The sequence below is a fragment of the Adiantum capillus-veneris genome, chromosome 7 (genome assembly GCF_014529385.1).
Source record: "Adiantum capillus-veneris isolate H3 chromosome 7, ASM1452938v2, whole genome shotgun sequence".
NCBI lineage: Eukaryota > Viridiplantae > Streptophyta > Polypodiopsida > Polypodiales > Pteridaceae > Adiantum > Adiantum capillus-veneris.
The window spans coordinates 110,588,240-110,608,752 of NC_140937.1; the positions used below are offsets into that span (position 1 = coordinate 110,588,240).

At 44.7% G+C, this 20,513-nt stretch overlaps 1 protein-coding gene across 3 annotated transcripts in view; it reads right to left on the bottom strand.

Moving 5' to 3' along the window:
• The window catches only part of LOC147454420 (IAA-amino acid hydrolase ILR1-like 3), a 61,151-nt gene that overhangs the window by 25,065 nt on the left and 15,573 nt on the right, over nucleotides 1–20,513 (bottom strand). For 2 of the 3 annotated variants that reach the window (XM_086516389.1, XM_086516387.1), the window contains exon 2: nucleotides 11,174–11,299. The exons of the other annotated variant lie outside the window; for it this stretch is intronic. In XM_086516389.1, the coding sequence (XP_086372515.1) occupies nucleotides 11,174–11,299 (126 nt within the window). The remainder of the gene's footprint in view (nucleotides 1–11,173; nucleotides 11,300–20,513) is intronic. 3 annotated transcript variants of the gene reach the window in all.

Genomic DNA, 20,513 nt, shown 5'->3' on the forward strand with positions numbered 1-20,513 from the left:
TCCGTGGACAAGCTACAACATGACCAGGGTTCAATTCGGTCAAGTCATCTAGAATAGGTAGTGATCTGGCACTTTTGTCAGTCTGTTTGCAGACCGTGCATGTCCAGTCACTTAGATTAGATGCATATCCTTTGGTTGCACACAGCATGATCATAAGATTTCCATCAGAACCCATCAGTAGCATTTTTACAATGCATAGACCTATTTTCCCTATTTTGACATTTTTCACTTATTATGTTTAAGTGACTTTTGTTGGGAACTAGGTCGGGCAATTTTGCTAAGATAATATATAAGCAAACTAGAGTTGGCACTTTCTGGCAGAGGAGGCAGCAGGAGCATTGCTCAACAGGCACCCTCTCAAGCAAGAACAACAACTGATCAGCCTCGCGTTTTTCCACAAGGCCACTTCAGCGTTTTCAGCCCTGATCCTTGGCGTTTTCAGCAAGGGATTTCCACCAGCAAAAGACTCAGCACTCAGTGTTTTTCATCCCCTTGCATAGGCGATTCTGCACCAGCATTCCAACCCCTACAGATAGTGTTTTCTAGCAGCAACAGCCAGCCAAATCTAGCGTTTTTCCCAGCCTCAGCCTGGTGTTTTACAGCAACCTTGAGTAGCGTTTTTGCACAGAGAACCCAGCCCACGAATCTGGGGTTTTCCACTCAGCTATACCAGCGTTTGCATCAGCAAATTCAGCGGTTGAAGACCCACCAAAGACAGCGTTTTTGCCATACAAAGACATAGTAGCAGATCAGCCCCGACTTGGTTCAACAGTCCCGATTCAAAGCATTCAGTTTTCAGCCATAGTTTCGTCCTCGTCGTCCACACCGTCGACATCGACATAGCAAGCAATTAGGACCATCACATCAACCATTGTATCAGATTGTGCATTCGATAGTAGACCACTCTCGCCATCGAGAGTGGGGCCCTTGGAGAAGGGTTTTACAACGTCTCTAGTGTCGTATTCTCTTCTCTATCTCTCAGTCTCATGCACCTTCACGCACAGTGTCCATTCACTTTGTTTGTGTCCATTGCACTCTCTCATTAAAGAACGGAAGGGTCTCCCTTCCCTAAGAAAAAGGAACCTTGAGCACAGTTCGGAGCACTCATATTGAGAAAAGTTCAACATTCATTCCGCTCCACCTTACATTGGTATTAGAGCTTTGGCAGTGTTTTGTATCACTCAAGAAAAGAACCACAAGAACCACATAATTTTCTTTGCTTGTTGCCGTCGCACGTAACCCAAGTCCTCTTGGGCGTGTCGATTCCTAATCGTGTTTTTGAAGAGTGACAAGAAACCCAAGAAAGAAGGGCTTGTCCAACCTCCCCTTGTGCCTCTTTTCACTCATTGAGAGCGGACTGTGCACTTAACGCCGGCCAATCGACGTGAGGTGGGAAAAAGCAACCTTGGTGTGAGCGCAAGGCCGCCAAGGGGTGCGTCCGCGGAAAAGAGCAGAACTCGGGTGAAGAGAAGATCCTTCTCTCTAACACAAATTGCAATCGAAAGAAGAACCTCAAGAGCCTAAAGACCCGCAAGAACCTCAAGACCCTTAAGAACCTCAAGAACCTCAAGAACTCAAGAACCCCAAGAAACCCAAGACCCACAAGAAGCCAAGTTCCTCGTAAACTTAAGAACCCAAGACCACAAGAACCCACGACTTCAGTGGAACTTCAGTGGATGGTCATCACTCGAAGCGGAATGGATACTTCGCTTGGAGGTGATGTGCATGGAGTTGGTGAAGAACTTTTTCCCACAAGGAGGTTTCTCCGACCCTCCCCCTTCCCCATCTACGCCAAGGATTGCACTAACTCCTATGGAGGCTTTCGACATGAGGATGATAGACAGGAAGTTAGAAAGCGACGAAATAATGGCAACCATAGATAGTAAGTACCAAGAAAGAATGGCAACCATAGCATGTGATAGCGAGCAAGCACGCTTGGAAGCCAAAGCAAGATTAGCGGTTTACAGCAGCTTGGCAGCGTTTTCAGTAGCATAAAGACAGCATTTATGCACAGCAATTCCAACGCTTAAAAGACTCGGCATTTCAGCGTTTTCGCATCAGCCATTGACGCTCCGAAGCTTGCAGATTCAGCCCTAAGAAGAAGGTGATTTGATCCTTTTCCTGCATATCTCTGCCACATCGTTCCAATCGCGACGAAGAACCTCAAAAAGCTCTAGCGTTTTGCATCATCTGCAATCAGCCAGCGTTTTCAGTATTCAGCCCATTAGCCTCGACGTTCCGTCCATTCCTGTAGCAGATACAATGATTCCAAGCAAGAGAGAAAAAGTCCGACAACAACCAGTTCAAGCATGCAGTTTTCAGCCATAGTCTTGTCCTCGTCGTCCACACCATCGACCTCGACATAGCCCCATTAGATTTGCATCGGCATCTCGTACCAGATTCTGCAATCAATAGTAGACCACTCTCGCCATAGAGAGTGGGGCCCTTGGAGGAGGGCTTTACAACATCTCTGGTGCCGTATTCCCTTCTCTCTCTATCTCTCAGTCTCATGCACTTCCATTCACAGTTTCCACTCAAGCAAAATTTGATCGCGAGAACAAAGCAACACAAGCACTGAACGACCGACACATGAAAGAAATGTTACGACTCTTATCTCAAGTTCAAGCAGAGATGCAAGAGATTTGGGAAAGGAGACTCTCTCAGTCTCTTTTTCTCCAAAGCATGACACACAGGATTTGCATGATGATAAGCATGATGAATCGAATGATAATGATAAGCATGAAGAATTGCATGACAATGACAAGCATGATGATTTGGATGACAATGACAAGCATGATGATTTGCATGATCAAGCTGTGATTTCTCACGAGCATGATGATTTGTATGACCACGATGTGACTGTTCACAAGGATGATGTGTTAGTTGATACTTTTTCTAGTGAAGCTAACCTCATTGCAGATTCGATCAATCACGAAGAACCGATCTTGGCTCTCGAGTCGAGGTCCACAGAACCCCCACAGGAAGATTCCATCAAACACGAAGAACCGATCTTGGCTCTCGAGTCTAGGTCCAAAGATCCCTCATAGGAAGTAATATGTGTTCGCATGATTAGTCAGCACGAATTGTTCGAGTGTTTCATTTGTGATCATTTCCTGTATTCTAGTCAACGTCTTTATGTAATCCCTTTTCCTAGGCATGACATATTGTACGTTGAGCACGTTCCACTCATGAATGAGCACGGATGTATGCGGATTATTCATGAAAAGCTGAAAAGTATGCATTCTAGGAAGTCACATTCCATGTCTCTTCCTTGGCACGACATAGTTGTTGAAAGAGCACAAGAAAGTATAAGCACCAAGCATGGGCATTTCCGTTGTGAATTGCCACAGTTGATTGCTTAGATCAGAAACACAAGATTCGATCTCATTGTTTGCGCGTGTGTGGTGAACGGGATGGCACTCCGTCTATTTGTTCATCTACATTGCAAGCACAGTCTTTCGAGAAGACTAGAAATTTTCCAATCACTTTACATGAAATGGGTATGTTCATGTTTTTGTGTTGAAAGTGGTTTCACGAATTTTCAGCCTTGGAGATTCTTGAAGAAGGTAGACGCATGACTATAGACGAAGTGGAAGCATTCAGGATTATTTTGTGTCGTTTTCGGCGCAGCCCAAAGAAGCAAGTGTTGCAGACCTTTATGAAGTTCAAGTATCACACGACCCACACATCAGAGTGGGCCGCCGAAGAGTCCTATCCAGGATTTGAGACCATGTTGGCGATCTCCCTCGACGCCATACAATTCGGTACCAGTACCTCACTTTGAAAAGGAGGGGATGTCACGTGACACATCCAACCCTATGTGTCGTGGACAAGCTACAACATGACCAGGGTTCAATTCAGTCAAGTCAGTCTAGAATAGGAAGTGATATGGCACTTTTGTGAGTCTGTTCGCAGACCGTGCATGTCCAGTCACTTAGATTAGATGCATATCCTCTGGTTGCACACAACATGATCATCAAATTTCCATCAGAACCCATCAGTAGCATTTTTACAATGCATAGACCTATTTTCCCTATTTTTGACATTTTTCACTTATTATTTTTAAGTGACTTTTGTTGGGAACTAGGTCGGGCAATTTTGCTAAGATAATATATAAGCAAACCAAAGTTAGCACTTTCTGGTAGAGGAGGCAGCAGGAGCATTGCTCAATAGGCACCCTCTCAAGCAAGAACAACAATTGATCAGCCTGGCGTTTTTCCACAAGGCCACTTCAGCGTTTTCAGCCCTGATCCTTGGCATTTTCAGCAAGGGATTTCCACCAGCAAAAGACTCAACACTCAGCGTTTTTCATCCCCTTGCATAGGCGATTCTGCACCAGCATTCCAGCCCCTGCAGATAGCGTTTTCTAGCAGCAACAGCCAGCCAGATCTAGCGTTTTTCCCAGCCTCAGCCTGGCGTTTTACAGCAGTCTTCGATAGCTTTTTTGCGCAAAGAACCCAGCCCATGAATCCGGCGTTTTCCACTCAGCTATACCAGCGTTTGCATCAGCAAATTCAGCCATTGAAGACTCAGCAAAGACAGCATTTTTGGCATACAAAGACATAGTAGCAGATCAGCCCCGAGTTGGTGCAACAGTACCGATTTGAAGCATTCAGTTTTCAGCCATAGTTTCGTCCTCGTCGTCCACACCGTCGACATCGACATAGCAAGCATTTAGGACCATCGCATCAGCCATTGTATCAGATTGTGCAATCAATAGTAGACCACTCTCGCCATCGAGAGTGGGGCCCTTGGAGGAGGGTTTTACAACGTCTCTGGTGTCGTATTCTCTTCTCTATCTCTCAGTCTCATGCACCTTCACGCACAGTGTCCATTCACTTTGTTTGTGTCTATTGCACTCTCTCATTAAAGAACGGAAGGCTCTCCCTTCCCTAAGGAAAAGGAACCTTGAGCACAGTTCGGAGCACTCATCTTGAGCAAAGTTCAACATTCATTCCATTGTACCTTACAAGCAATATAAAGAAATACCGAAAGGGGCGCCAAGGTTTGGGGCCAATACTCTCGGGGTGGAATTCCGCCACTCCGTGTCGCGTGTGCCCTCTCTCTTTCAATTTCAGTTGTTATTGAAGTGCTAAAAGTCAATTCAGTTTGCTCTTTTCTATTGGCACGGGGTACCCGTCTTGTGACAATTATGAAGGCCCCGATAACAAAAAATCAACAAGGCTCAGAAAAACGTTAACTTTCCTACTGAAATCCGAAGAAATCAATATTGATAAAGGCGACAATTTAGCCAAGTCGACAAAGAAAGATGCCAAAGCAGGGAAAGAATGGGCACCGGCCTCTGCAGCAGGATCAGCATAAGAGAACCCAAAGGACAAAGGAAAGCTAGAAGTGACATTATGGGCAGGGACACCAGTGGGCAGCAGCAAGCAGCCGAAGGACCTGGCCATTTTGGAAGTGTCGGGAGAGGTCCCACCATTAAAGAAGCACAATGTCTCTACGCAGCTTAAGTGCCTCAGCAAAGCGAATTGGCAGAACAACCAAGTTCTCAAGTGAGGCAACTTTGAGTGATGTCGGTAGACAAACTATCGAGAAAGCTACCGAGGCATCGGCTGCAAACTTCGAGGTGGCTGCCGACTCTCAATTGATTTCAACAGTTTCTCAAAAAACGTTGACCGACCTTGGGTACTCGGGTAAAGATTTCCAATCGAATGATTCACTAATGTGGGCTGCCATTCTGCGAGGGATTTAGGCTCGCAAGGCACCAGTAAGCGGTATCAGGCATGGGTCAGCGATTGTGATTGCATTCAACTTGCTGTAATCTAAGTAGACTCTCAGCTTCTAGTTTTTGTTCGACACAATGACAATCGGTGAAAGCCATGTCACCTTGTTCCCATCATGGTCGCCAGAAGTGTTGGACCATAAGGACCAACACGGGCATGCAATGCCGAATTACTGTACATGCAGGCATGTGTTGCAAACCTCTCTCAAATTGAATGAAACACACACACTGCACATAGAAGCAAGCACATCTGTATTCTGTAATACAATGGGAAGATGGAGACGGTGTATTTATCTGCCGACACGACTATATAGGTAGATGTTGGGTATCTGAACACGCATAGCATCTGATGACCAGCCTTTGCGGGTTAATGGGTCTATCCAGTAACAAGGTAGCATTTACCATTGGTAGAGTTTGCTTACATAAACATTGTTTATACTCTAACGGGGAAGGCACGATTTGAGATTGTCAAGGATACCCAAAAGGTCTCTCCTATTTTGTGCGTCAAGGACAAGGTTTTTCAAGCAAATCAATTTGTACACGATCTAGAGACTGTTTACGCTAACTTCTAAGGTTAAGGACGCTTCGCAGAAGTTTCAAGAACAGCTCAACAAAGCAGCAGACAAGCATCACCGCGACTTGCAATTTATGGAAGGTGATTGGGTGCTTCTTAGGTTTGAGAAGGCACGCTTTAGAAAGAAGAAGGATAAGGAGAGGCTAAGTATGAGATACTATTAAGATTTCTGAATGTGTCCTTTCAGCTGGAGTGGCCACATACTTGGACGATTCACAATGCATTCCATGCGAGTCTATTAAGACCTTCCAAGGGTGAAGTGCCAAAGGACAAGGAGCCAAAGCGACAACCTGAGGTAGAAGAAACGGAGGAAATTCTTATATCTGAGCAGGCCCTAACACACAAGGAAAGTGAAGGGTAAGCGGGTCCGCAAATATTTGGTCAAGTTCAGGAATTATCCAACTCTTGACTCAAAGTGGATGGAGGAGGAGGACTTGACAAATACTTCTCAAATACTAGAACTTTCTCTTTAGGCTTTTGGTTTAGCTTCAACTATTCCAAAAGTGCACGTTGAATCAGCCAATTGAATTAGTGTGGTGTGTGTTGCATGAGAAGAGAGCCACTCCACTCCTTTGTCACGGATTTCCTAGAAGAAAATAGAGTCAAGCAATTTCTCTCTAAGATATTGGGGGTGCTGACAAGCTGAGAATACTTAGCTAAGTGACTTTATGATATGTGTTGGGTTAAAGGCCTAAATAACCCCTTTTTGTACATTTTTATACTTTGTGGACACATTTTTTAAAGGTCACTTTTAATAAAAGTGGGAAAACCCAAAACTCACTTATTGAGTTTTCCCCAAAAACGTGAGCTCTCTCTCTCTCCCTCTTCTTCTGCTAGCGCTTCCTCTCCTGCTGCTCTTCGCCTCCCCTCTCTGCACACACACTGCACTTCCTCGCGTGCTCTTTCACTTGCACACACCGCCGCGCGCTCATCAATATGTACATAAAAAAGTTGACCATAATTTTGTGGGATAGTGGCTTGGAATTCCTTAACATACTTAGATGAATCCAGGATGAGCCCAGATCCACCCTTAAAAGGAAAGTGTAAGGTATAGACTCAAGGTAGTCACCCACAAGACAAAATAACCATCAGCTCCATTATGCAATGATTCATATGCTCTTCGAATTGTTGCTTTGTCTGAGTATGTGTGAAAGATGAAATCACTGTAGCATTTTTTCTTGTTGATGTAAATCCGAAGTGACGAGATTTAATGCATCAAGACATACGTGAGAGATCAATGAGGTCTGGATGTGATGGCGAAATAAGTCAATGATCACTGTTCATGACTAAGATCGCAATGGGGATAAGCATGTGAATGTGATTATGATTGTTCATCACGGTTCATGACTAAGATCTCAATGGGGATAAGGATGTGAATGTGATTATGATTGTTCATCACAGTTCATGACTAAGATCTTAACGGGGATAGAGATGTGAATGTGATTATGATTGTTCAATGACTTGTGTTTGGTGCCCGTGCATGGTTTGAAGTGGTCAAATGCATGTAAGCATAGAGTCAATGACTACTTAGCAATTTTTGTATTCATTAGTTGTTTTGCAAGCATGATCAAGGTCAATTACTCTTCTTTTAAGGGGAGGTTATGTCACAAGGTAATGATGTGGCACGTTGGCCGGCGGAAAACAACAGATCAAGGTGATGACATGGCATCCTACCTGTATGGTGCACGTCATCATACCCGTGCGGTGCTAACGTGGAAACCCGTAAAAATTGGCACAATTTACGATAGGAAAACCGGGGATCCGTAGAGTTGATGATAAGACATGCACAGTGTGAACCCAAGTTATGGAAGCTCGCTTGTTAGCAGTGGCTTTTGACAGCGCCAGCTTTTAAATCTGTTGCTTTTCGACCAACTGCCTTTATAAGGGAGCCTAGAGGACCACTTTTGCAGATCAACTTGGTAGTAGATTGTAGAGTGGACCATCCACTCATACAAAAAATAAGAACTAAGAGGTGCGCCACACTTTGGGGCCAGTGCATCTAGGAGCAGAGCTCCGTTACGTCGTGTCACAACTACTTTGGGTTTTGAAGTTCAAGTATTAAAAGTTTCCAATTTTGTTTGTGTGTTGCTGTGAGATTACCGCCTTGCCAGTGCCAAGCCGGTAACATGATGATTCTAACACATCGGAGACAGCCATGCACATGCCAATGCAACCTAGATGAATAGATAGATACATCTAGAGCGGGTCTAATGTGACATATGAAGTCCAATACGGACCAAGATAAGAATGGGAATATTAAATATCATCAGAAAATTAATATCCCATTGCCCATGGTAGAGCTCGGGCACCTAGGACCTACATGCGGCAAGTCTCCGATAGCGGGGGCCGCCAAGTTGGAGAGTGCACCCAAGTGTGGTAGATTGGTTACTCCATTTCCCTCTTCAATAACAGGTCTTGAGTTCAACTCTCGTCGGGTAGATCTTTGAGGTCTCTTGGGATAGTTTCCTACGACGTTAAAATCCTCTTCTTCCTCTTCTTCTTTACGGCTAGAGAGGCGGAGTAAAATGAGGGCAACATGCTTAGTGATGGAGACTAGGGCCTAATATCCAATGTTGATTTCTATAGTGATGAGAATGATACTGATAGCTTGCGCTTTGGATTTGAGAGACATACGAGCACTTAGAAGCTAGCAAGTTACAACTTAACCCTGCCCCCCCTTCCTCCCCCTTCTACCTCCAGCTTTTTTTGTCTCCAATTCCTCACATTTTGGGTGCTGTATCCAACTCCTCTCATTTTGGATTTTGTATGATCTCAATTTTCTACTTATGCGATGTTATCATTCACCTTCTCAAAACTCCATTGTCTATCTTTCATGTTCCAACTTCCAATTATGACGCAAAGTCTCCATGTTTATTGATTGCTAGCTTGCCAAGTTGCTTTCTTTGAAGTCCAAGTCTAGTCCAAAAGAACTGCTTTGTTCGTTTTTTTCCCACGTATATGTCGTACTAGCTTTGGCTTCGTCCATTCCGTACCGTGCTAGCATTGAACAGTACTAGCACTAGACGCTTGGGCATGTCAACCCTAATTATACTTAGATCATACCACATAGGTTAGTATCACAAATATAAATTCATATAAACCGTTATCATATCAGTACGATACAAGCGTCCTACCACTATCATACAAATAAGACCATACCAATTCTAAGAAAACTGATACAGCTAGAAGTTACCTAAGCTTATCAACTTTGTATTTTAACTCAAATTGATCGCGTTGCAAGATTGAGGGACAGCCCTAATAAATTGCTTGCTAAGTATATGGAAAAGGCGCTCGAGCACATAGATTAGCGAAGGAATTAGTAGAGGAGGTTGAGCATAAGAAACCCAAGGAAGCCACTGAGGGTTTAAACGAGCAGTGTGCCTCACGGGAATGTGCTCCCCTCTCCACTCCCTTAGCTTAGCAATCAAGCGATGCAGTGTAAGGATGTGATCAATGCTAGAAAGAGCATTGATCACATCTTCTACTCTTCTACCCTCGTAAGCCCTCACAATCTTCACACAAGCTCAGCTCTGCCTCAACCACTGTCCCAGAGAGCTCAACCAATGTGTGGCCGGCCCAACATTACCATGGTAACCGGGGTTGGAAGCACGATGTGAATAAAGGAGCTAAGGTGTCAACAGCAACTCAGAGAGAACGTGCCAGCCCTATTAGAAATAGGGGTGTGAAAAAGCAGATGTATGCTGTGTACTATACACCTATACGGATGCTCGTGTATGCCCTGCGTTTGTGAGCATAAATACTGGATCTATTTCTGGCCCCACATACAGGAAGTGCAACATTAGAGGTGTGACAGTCCCCCCAAGTCACAAAACCATGATGCAGATCAGCTTGGCATAAAAGTGTACATACTGCTCGCCCCACAAAACGAGCATATGGGCAGAATCAAAAGTAATGTTGCAAGCATTCATCAGCTGTAAGGTGCATCACTAACAAATCCGATCATGGCAAGATTGTGCAGCCCAAGTGCCAACAGGGAGGCCCCCATGTGCCAACATCCACATGAAATATGAGGTGTACGACAAGAAGGCCACAACCACTCTCTTAAATCTCAAGTCAACCGTCACAAATAGCAGCCCTCCCACATCCTTAAGCCCCAAGAGGATGCATCCTGCTTGGTGTATATTAAAAGCTCATTGCCCACATATCATGGCTAGAGAGCCTTCTTCCAATGTCACCTTGTCTATGATTTGTCCAAGCTTTTCCATAATTTACGCAGTCTGTGGAAAACCTGGCTGGTTCTTTGAGAGCAGCACAATACAGGTGAGCATAGTTCCTTCAATTTGGATGGTAGACATCATTGTACATGTCTTCAGCTTTACGGCTGGCAATTGAATATGCATTGCTCTCCTCCGGAGTGGTTTCTTTTGCATTGTTCGCATCATGAAGGCTAGCAAATATTTTCTGTATTTCTTTTTTGGTATCCATAGGTTTGTTTTGGTTCTGCAAGCTTGGGAATTTTTGGAACCTTGTTGTACATGGAAAATGCATACCCATTCTTTTCTCAAAAAAAGAAAAGAGTAAGCAGTGTTCCCTCCCATATAACTGCCTTTCAAACAGTTTCCTTTTTATCAGTAGGAGGATCCTGTCCTGGAGAAAAAATAGCCGAATCTAAAACAAAAATGAAACTCCACAAAAACTATTGCAACTGGGTAGAACATAAGCATGTATTTGCATGTAAGAGTTTTAATAGGAAAAACAAATACCTGCCCTAAACTCAATGCCTTCTCAATCCTTAACACTGACTTCAATTTGCCGAAGTCTACACCGAGTTCCAGAATTTTTCTCAAGACACCACAACCAAATTCCTTTCAAGATAACAAACCAAAAAATCTAACCTGAAGTTTTTCTCGCCTCTCATGCAGTAGCTTCGCAGCTCCTAGAAGCATTGTAACATGAGCATCATGCCCGCAAGCATGCATCTTTCCAGGACGCTTGCTGTTGTGCTCCCACTCAACGAGCTCCTTTGAAAACAACGTCATTCAAAATAACTCAAAACTCACTCTCTCTCTCTCTCTCTCTCTCTCTCTCTCTCTCTCTCTCTCATGCAGGAATTGGGCACGAAGATGGCTTTCTACAAAGAGCATCTTCTCCAACTTTCAGGAGATGGGTTTGTGATTCGTCAGAGCTACATGGACACTCATTTGTCTCATGGTCTGCGATGTGCTATTGGTCAGATTCGCACATCCTCACACCAGCTAGAGATTGAGACGAGTAGATTCAGAGGGATACCACCGGAGTCTAGGATATGCCAACTATGTGATAGAGAGCCAGAGACAGAGCTACACTACATATGCCACTGCACTGTGTATTATGAGATACGAGGGCGCTTCCATTGCTTATTCAGGTAGGGTTTTGGACCCCTAGATAGAGTCATGAGGTATCAGGATCAGAGATGCCTTGGCTTATATCTACTTGAGCTACACCGACATAGAGATAGTCTGCTGAGGATAGATCTTACATGCAAATTCTACATATATTTTATTCTTTTATATATTATAGATCTTAAAGGCGCAAAAACTCTCCTCGTCAGCGCAAGAAAGCAAGATCATTGCAATAGGAGATCGTGTGACGGCCCAAGACGAAGAGATTGCGTCACACAAGAAGGACCTCGCTGAGGCACGATCACGAAACACGCTTGAAGAGGGAAAATTGCAACCCTCTGTAATAGATGAACTCAACACAATCAAAGAGCAAGTACGAGCCATCAAAGAGGGAGAAGAGCAGCATAAAGAAATGACGACTTCTTGGGTGGACGTTATTACAAAGACTCAACAGAAAGCAGATGAGGCTGAGAAATGGATTGAGGTTGCCAAGAAAGAAAAAAGCAAGGAAGCAACATCCACACCCACCATTATCAACCTGACACTAGAAAAGGAGCAAAGAAGACATGTACGCTCTCTACATGTGAGAATTTGCGGCCTTAAAGACAAAGATAATGTAGACGAAGAGGTAAAAGAAATCATGGCTTTGATGGGGGTTCATGAGCCGATGCACTCAAGAGCTTGGAGAGTGGGCAACAAGAAAAATGGGAGTAAGGAGGAAACCTCGAAAGAAAGGGCACTCATCCTTAGTTTTCCCTCCATGGAAGCGAAGGGCTTTTTGAAGAAGAGACCAACTCTTAAGAAGATGGGTATCTTCCTCGGGGACGACCTTACCCTCTCACAGATCGCCCTTATGCAGGAGGTGATGCTAGAGATTAGAGCAGCAAGGGAAAAAGGTAAGATTTCTTTTTACCAAGATGGAAGAGTGGTGATATTGGAGCCAGCTCCACATGACGGTGTGAGGCCTATGGGACCACAATCAAAGTTGCTACCTTGAATTGTAATGAATCTATGCGCCTTGATGTGGGTGCTTTTGAGGAGAGTTTTACCGGGAGAGACATCATCTTCTACTCTGAGACACATCAAGCCCTTGGGCAGTCTATGTCTCACATTAGTGGATACAGATGGGAGACAGTTGTAGGCAGGACACACAATCAGAGCGCAGAGGGCAGGGCTCAGGAGGAGTGGCAGTGTTATTCAGAGAGGAGTTGCAACCATTCATACATATAGCCCGCACGGATGAGCAAGCCCCCCCCCCCCTTGCCATTACCTCTACAAAGACCTAGGGTCAGTACGCGTCATCTTTGTACACAGTTCTTGGACAAGCGTCCCTTCTCGAAGCCCCCGATCCATGCCCGAACACGTGCTTTTTTCACCGCTAAGATGGTGAAGAAGGCTATTGACAGGATGTCACGTGCACATCTAACCCTATGTGCATGTGGACAATCTACTTCATGACTAGGGTTCAGTTCAGCTTAGGAAGTGTTATGGCACCTTTGTGAGTCTATTCGCAGACCATGCATGTCCAGACACGAGTAGTTGCATATCCTCTGGTTGCACACAGCATGATCATCAACATTACCGTCACATTCCATCAGGAGCATTTTACAATGAACAAAACCTATTTTCCCTATTGTAGCCATTTTTCACTTATTATTATTAAATGACTTTGTTTGGGAACTGGGTAGGGCAATTTAGCCAAGCTACTATATAAAGAAACTAGCGCTAGCACTTTCCGGCAGAAGAGGCAGCAGGGACAAAGTATTCGACAGTGCACCTTCTCAGCAAGACCCCCCAGCAGTGTTTTCAGCCACCAAAGACCAGTCTAGCGTTTTTCATCAAGGACAACCCAGCGTTTTCATCAGATCAGCCTTGGCGTTTTGCAAGCAACAGATCAGCCTGGCGTTAGCACTTCACAGCAAAATATTTGGCGTTTTTGCAACAACAGCCCTGGCGTTTTTACAACTTGCAGATCCACTAGCATTTTGCAGATTCTCACTAAAAGAAAGGAAGGCTCTCCCTTCCGTAAGTAAAAGGAACCCTTGAGAACAGTTCGGAGCACTCATCTTGAGCAAAGTTCAACATTCACATCCGCTACACCTTACATTGGTATCAGAGCTTTGGTAGTGTTTTGTATCACTCAAGGAAAGAACCACAATAATTTTTTTTGCTTGTTGCAGTCGCACGTAACCCAAGCCCACTTGGGCGTGTCGATTCCTAATCGTGTTTTTGAAGAGTGACAAGAAACCCAAGAAAGAAGGGCTTGTCTAGCCTCCCCTTGTTTCTCTTTTCACTCAATGAGATCGGACCGTGCACTTAGCGGCCGGCCACTCGACGTGAGGTGGGAAAAAGCAACCTTGGTGTGAGCGCAAGGCCGCCAAGGGGTGCGCCCGCGGGAAAGAGAAGAGATCGGATAAGAGAAAATCCTTCTTCCACACAGATTGCAAGCTAAAGAAGAAACTCAAGAACTCAAGAACTCAAGACCCTCAAGAACTCAAGACACTCAAGAACCCAAGAACCACAAGAACCCAAGTTCCCCGTGAACTTAAGAACCCAAGACTTCAGTGTATGGTCATCACCCCAAGCGGAATGGATACTTCGCATGGAGGTGATGAGCATGGAAGTGGCGAAGAAGAATTTTTCCCACCCGAAGGTTTTTCCGACCCCCCCCCCTCCCCATCTACGCCAAGGATTGCACCAAATCCTATGGAGGCTTCGATCAAGACGATGATGGACATGATGTTACAACAAGAAGCACAACGCGCTGCCTTGGAGCGCGAGCGCGAAGAAAGAAAAGCAGAACGAAAGGCCGACTTGGAGTGTGAGCGCGAGCAAGCGCGCTTGGCGGCCGAAGAGAAAATGGTAGCCTTGGAGCGTGAGCACGAGCAAGCGCGCTTAGCGACCGAAGAGAAAAGGGTAGCCGTGGAGCATGAGCGTGAGCAAGCGTGCTTGGCGGCCGAAGAAAGAAAGGCAGCTATTGAGCTTGAGCATGAGCAAGCACGCGAAGCCCAACGAGTAGCGGCGGAAGACAGACGAGAGGCCTTGGAGTTAGAGCGTGAAGCGCAAAGAGACCAACGCATGCAAGAGTTGGTCCTACAGGTACTCACCTCGAAACGCAAGCAAACCAAAGATGTTGGTGGTTCATCAAGTGACACAAGCCGAGATTCGGACTCCAACAACCCCGTCACCGAGAAGTTGACGTTCAGTAAGTATGACGATAAGATGGATGCTACTATTATTCATTCTTGGTTGCATCAATTTGATGCTTACTTTGTGACAACTAAGTCAGGAAATAGCAAGGTTTTAACGACAGCCATGTACCTTGCCGGTGATACCATTAATTGGTACTACGCATGGCAAGAGGCACAGTTGGCCGCGCACATAGAGACAGCCGACGAATACGCGCCCCTTTCCTTCAATTGGGCCAACTTCCAAGACAAGCTCAAGGCGCGGTCTATGCCACCCCAGTACATAGCACAATTGAAGGACGATTGGCGCGGTCTCAAGCAAAATGGTATGCCAATTATGTCTTTCTCTAATCCTGTTTTGCAGCTCGGCACCCAATTACGCAAATCGGATGCTAAGCACAAGGAGGCATTCCTTTATGGATTGGACGAGTATATCAAGTTTGATGTCGAGGTACTCGATCCAATCGATCTCAGCAAGGCGGTAGCAATTGCTCTCGCACAAGAGATGAAGCACAATAAGGGAAAGCCTAAGGAAAACAAGACTTCTCCGAGTACCTCTCAGACTTCTCAGAATCCTCAGAACGGTAAGAATGATAACTCTTCTAACCAATCTTCATCTAGTCGCTCAGAAAAGAACTCACAAAATGAATCTAAGGGTAAAGCTTACACAATTGCTAAACCTAAGCTCAACCCAGATGAAAAAGCAACACAAGGAATTTTAAGAGGATACATCACGTCAAAAGAACAAAGCATTTATTCTAAGGAAGGTCGATGTTATCATTGTCACATCAAGGGTCACATAAAAAGAACATGTCCTAAGATTGAATCCAGTGAATCTAAAGAACCTACATCCTCTGTTAATGCCATAAATGAGAACACGAGTGTGTCCCAAGTTTCTCATGATCCTCCCATTGATGAGTCTCTCATGAAGTGTTATGGTCGTGTGAATGGTCAACACATGGTGGTCTAGTTTGATTCTGGTAGTATGCATGATGTGATTAGTCCCTCTCTTGTCGAAAGAGCCCGCTTGGAGGTTTGCAAGACATCTCCTTTCGAGGTGTCGGGCTTTGCTCCCGGTATGGACTCTCATTACACGAGAATGCCTTGGTGTGTTGTTCACTGTTCAACAAGCGTCCTTCCGCAGGAATTTTGTAGTGTCTCCTCTTTCACGATGTGATATGCTTCTTGGTATTCAATGGTTTCGTGAGCATAACCCGCTCATTGATTGAGCAGCCAATACTTTCACTTTCAATGCAAAAAGTGACTCTCCCATTGTCATTCGTGGGGAGAAAGTTGTTCGTTCTTCATCTCTCATTTCTACTGTGCACGCGAAGATTGAAAAGAATCTGGAGAAGGAGACTCTGTCAGTCTTGTCTTCTCCAGAGCACGACACACATGATTTGCATGATATAGATGTGATTATTCACAAGCATTGCAATATAAAGATGTGATTGTTCACAAGGATGATGGTTTAGTTGATGCTTTTTCTAGTGAAGCTAACCTCATTGCAGATTCAATCAATCACGGAGAATCGATCTTGACTCTCGAGTCGAGATCTAAGAAACCCCCACAGGAAGTATTGTGTATGCACATGATTAGTCAGTACGCATTGTTCGAGTATTTCATTCGTGACAGTTTCCTGTATCTTAGTCATCGTCTTTATGTGTTCCCTTTCCACAGGCATGCCATATTGTACGATGCACATGATTCACTCATGGATGAGCAGGATGTATGCGGATTACTCATAATATGAAGAAATGTTTGCATTCAAGGAATTCACATTCTATGTCTCTTCCTTGGCATGACACAATATCCGAAAGAGCACAAGAAGGATTGAGCATCAAGGATCTGCATTTCCATTGTGATTTGCCACAGTTGATAGATTTAGATCAGAAAGACAAGTTTCAATTCCATTTTTTGCATATGTTTGATGAACAGTTTAGCACTATGTCTCTTTGTTCATCTACATTCAATGCACAGTCTTTAAAGAAGACTAGAATGTTTCCAGTCACTTTACATGAGATGGGTATGTTCATGTTTTTGTATTGGAAGTGGTTTCAGGAATTTTCCTCCTCGAAGATTCTTGAAAAAGGTAGATCCACGACTATAGCCGAAGTTGGAGTTTTGACGCAGCCACAAATAACTTTGTGTCGCTTTCGGCGCGGCTCAAAGAAGCAAGCGTTGCAGACCTTTATGAAGTTCAAGTATCACATGACCCACGCATCAGAGTGGGCCGGCAAAGAGTCCTTCAAAGGATTCCAGACACTCTGGGCGATCTCCCTCGACACCATACAGTTCGATATCAGTATGTAAGGTGCAACGAAAGTGAATGTTGAACTTTGCTCAAGATGAGTGCTCCGAACTGTGCTGAAGGGTTCCTTTTACTTATGGAAGGGAGAGCCTTCCCTTCCTTTAGTGAGAGAGTGCAATGGACACAAAAAAAGTGGTAAACATTGTGAATGAAGGTACATGAGACTCAGAGATAGAGAGAGAAGAGAATACGACACCGGGAAATTGTCAAACCCTCCTCCGAAGGCTCCACTCTCTATGGCGAGAGCGGTCTCTTATTGATTGCACAAATCTCTACAATGCTTGGACTTGCTGACGATGTTGACGACGATGAGGATGACGACGAGACGGGCTGAAATCTAAGAATGCTAAGGGCTGAAATCTGCAAATCTTTATTTGCTGAATTCTAACTCTATGTCGGTGACAATGTCGATGACGATGGTACGACGACGACGCGCTGAAAACGCAGATGCTGAAATCTGTGTTTTCCGGGCTGAAACTGCAAACTTCGATGGATCCCACCGTGCGGCGAGGAACTGCTACGGGAAGGTGAGATCTGCGAGGTTCGGGGCTTCTGCTGCGGGTACTGACTGCTGAAAACTTAAAACGTTGATGCTTGTGGGGCTTCCGTCGTGAAGATCTGCAAAAACGCTGAAGTGTCTTGCAGATGCAAAAACGCTAGGGCTGAAAATGGTCTTGCTGTGGAGAATCTCCCAACGCTGGGGAGTCTTCTGCTTCTTGCTGTCGCCAGGCTGTTGCCAATGCAAAAACGCTGGCTGATCTAGTCCAAAAACGCTAGCCTTCTGCTGTGATGCAAAAACGCTAGGCCTCTTGGGAGTTCTGCTGAGAAGTTGCTTGTTGAGCGTGTGCTCTTGCTGCCTCTTCTGCCAAAAAGTGCTAGCGCTAGGTTTCTACTTATACAAACTTAGCAAAATTGCCCTACCTACTTTCCAACAAAAGTCACTTAATAAATAAGTGAAAATTGTCAAAAAATAGGGAAAATAGGTTTTAATGCACTGGAAAATTCCCCTGATCGATTTTGATGGATTCTGATGGGAATGCTGATGATCATGCTGTGTGCAACCGGAGGATATGCATCTAATATAAGTGTCTGGACATGCACGATCTGCGAACAGACTCACAAAAGTGCCAGATCACTTCCTATTCTAGACTGACTTGACTGAACTGAACCCTGGTCATGCTATAGCTTGTCCACGGACACATAGGGTTGGATGTGTCACGTGACATCTCCTCCTTTTCAAAGTGAGGTACTGGTACCGAACTGTATGGCGTCAAGGGAGATCGCCAATAGCATCCGGAATCCTGGAAAGAACTCTTCGTCAGCCCACTCTGATGCGTGGGTCATGCGATACTTGAACTTCATAAAGATCTGCAACGCTTGCTTCTTTGGGCCGTGCCGAAAGCGACACAAAGTCATCTTTGGTTCCTTCAATGCTTCAACTTCGTCGAGAGTCATACATCTATCTTCTTCAAGGATCTCCATGGCTGAAAATCCCTGAAACCACTTCCAACACAAAAACATGAACATACTATTCCATGTAAAGTGACTGGAAAAAATCTTGTCTTCTCTAAAGACTGTGCATGTAATGTAGATGAACAAATAGACGAAGTGCCAACCCGTTCACCACACACACGCAAACAATGAGATCGAATCTTGTATTTCTGATCTAAATCAATCAACTATGGCAAATCACAATGGACATGCCCATGTGTCAAGTGACACATCCAACCCTATGTGTCCATGGACAAGCTATAGCATGTCAGGGTTCAGTCAGTCCAGTCAGTCTAGATTAGAAGTGATCTGGCACTTTTGTGAGTGTATTCGTAGACTGTGCATGCCCAGTCACTTAGTGTAGATGCATATCCTCTGATTGCACACAGCATGATCATAAGCATTCCCATCACAATCCATCAGAATCTTTCAGGGGAATTTTCCAGTGCATTTAATCTATTTACCTATTTTTTACATTTTTCACTTATTATTTTTAAGTGACTTTTGTTGGAAAGTAGGTAGGGCAAATTGAGTAAGTTTGTATATAAGCAAAACTTGACTAGCACTAAATGGCAGAAGAGGCAACAGGAGCCAAGCTCAGCAGGAAACTTCTCCAACAAGAACTTGGTGGATTTCCTCCAAGCAAGAAGAACCATCAGCATCCCCTAGCGTTTTTGAAGATCCCTTCCACTAGCGTTTTTAAAAAGCTGCATCAGCCTGGCGTTTTTGCCTCAGCATCATCGCCACAGAGATCCCATCAGTTAGCGTTTTTGCAACAGATAGCAATCGCAAGCAGATCTTCACCGCAACAGCCCATGCCTAGCGTTTTTGACCTCAGCATGCCTAGCGTTTTTGGGAATCCATGACCTGGCGTTTTCAGCAGTAGAAACCTCAGCCTACAACGTTTTTCAGCCATGAAGTACCTGCAAGATTCAGCCCTAAAAAGTAGCAAATTCAGCCCGAAAAGACCATCAGTTTTCAGCCTTAAGAAACCTCAGTTTTCAGCCCTAAACCTGCAGATTTTCAGCAACAAAGACCCACAGAAACAGCCCCCCAAATCAGCGTTTTTGGACTAGCCGCAGATTTCAACCCATAGCGTTTTTGGACAGCAAATAGAAGGTTGCAGATTTCAGCCCTAGTGTCGGCCTCGTCATCCCCGTCGTAGTCGTCAACATAGCCTAAACTTGCATCAATCTCATGCATTCAGTTTGTACCAGTTTGTGCAATCAATAAGTAGACCACTCTCACCGACGAGTGGGGCCTTCCGAGGAGGGTTTTACAATGTCTCTGGTGTCGTATCTCTCTTCTCTCTCTATCTCTCAGTCTCATACACTTGCACGCACAATGTCCATTCACTTTGTTTGTGATCATAGCACTCTCTCATTAAGAACGGAAGGCTCTCCCTTCCATAAGAATAAAAGGAACCTTGAGCACACTCATCTTGAGCAAAGCGCAAACATTCATTCCGCTGCACCTAACACCATGCTTGCTGCTCATACTTTCTTGTGCTCTTTCGAGTACTGTGTCATGCCAAGGAAGAGACATGGAATGTGACGTCCGTGAATGCATACTTTTCAACTTTTCATGAGAAATCCGCATACATCTGTGCTCAATCATGAGTGAATCGTGCTCAACATACAATATGGCATGCCTAGGAAAAGGGATCACATAAAGACGCTGACTAAAATACAGGGAAACGATCACGAATGAAACACTCGAACAATGCATGCTGACTAATCGTGCGAACACATAATACTTCCTTTGGGGGTTCTCTAGACCGAGGCTCAAGAGCCAAGATTGGTTCATCGTGTTTGATCGAATCTGCCTGGGGGGGTGTTGTGGACCTTGACTCGAAAGCCAAGAT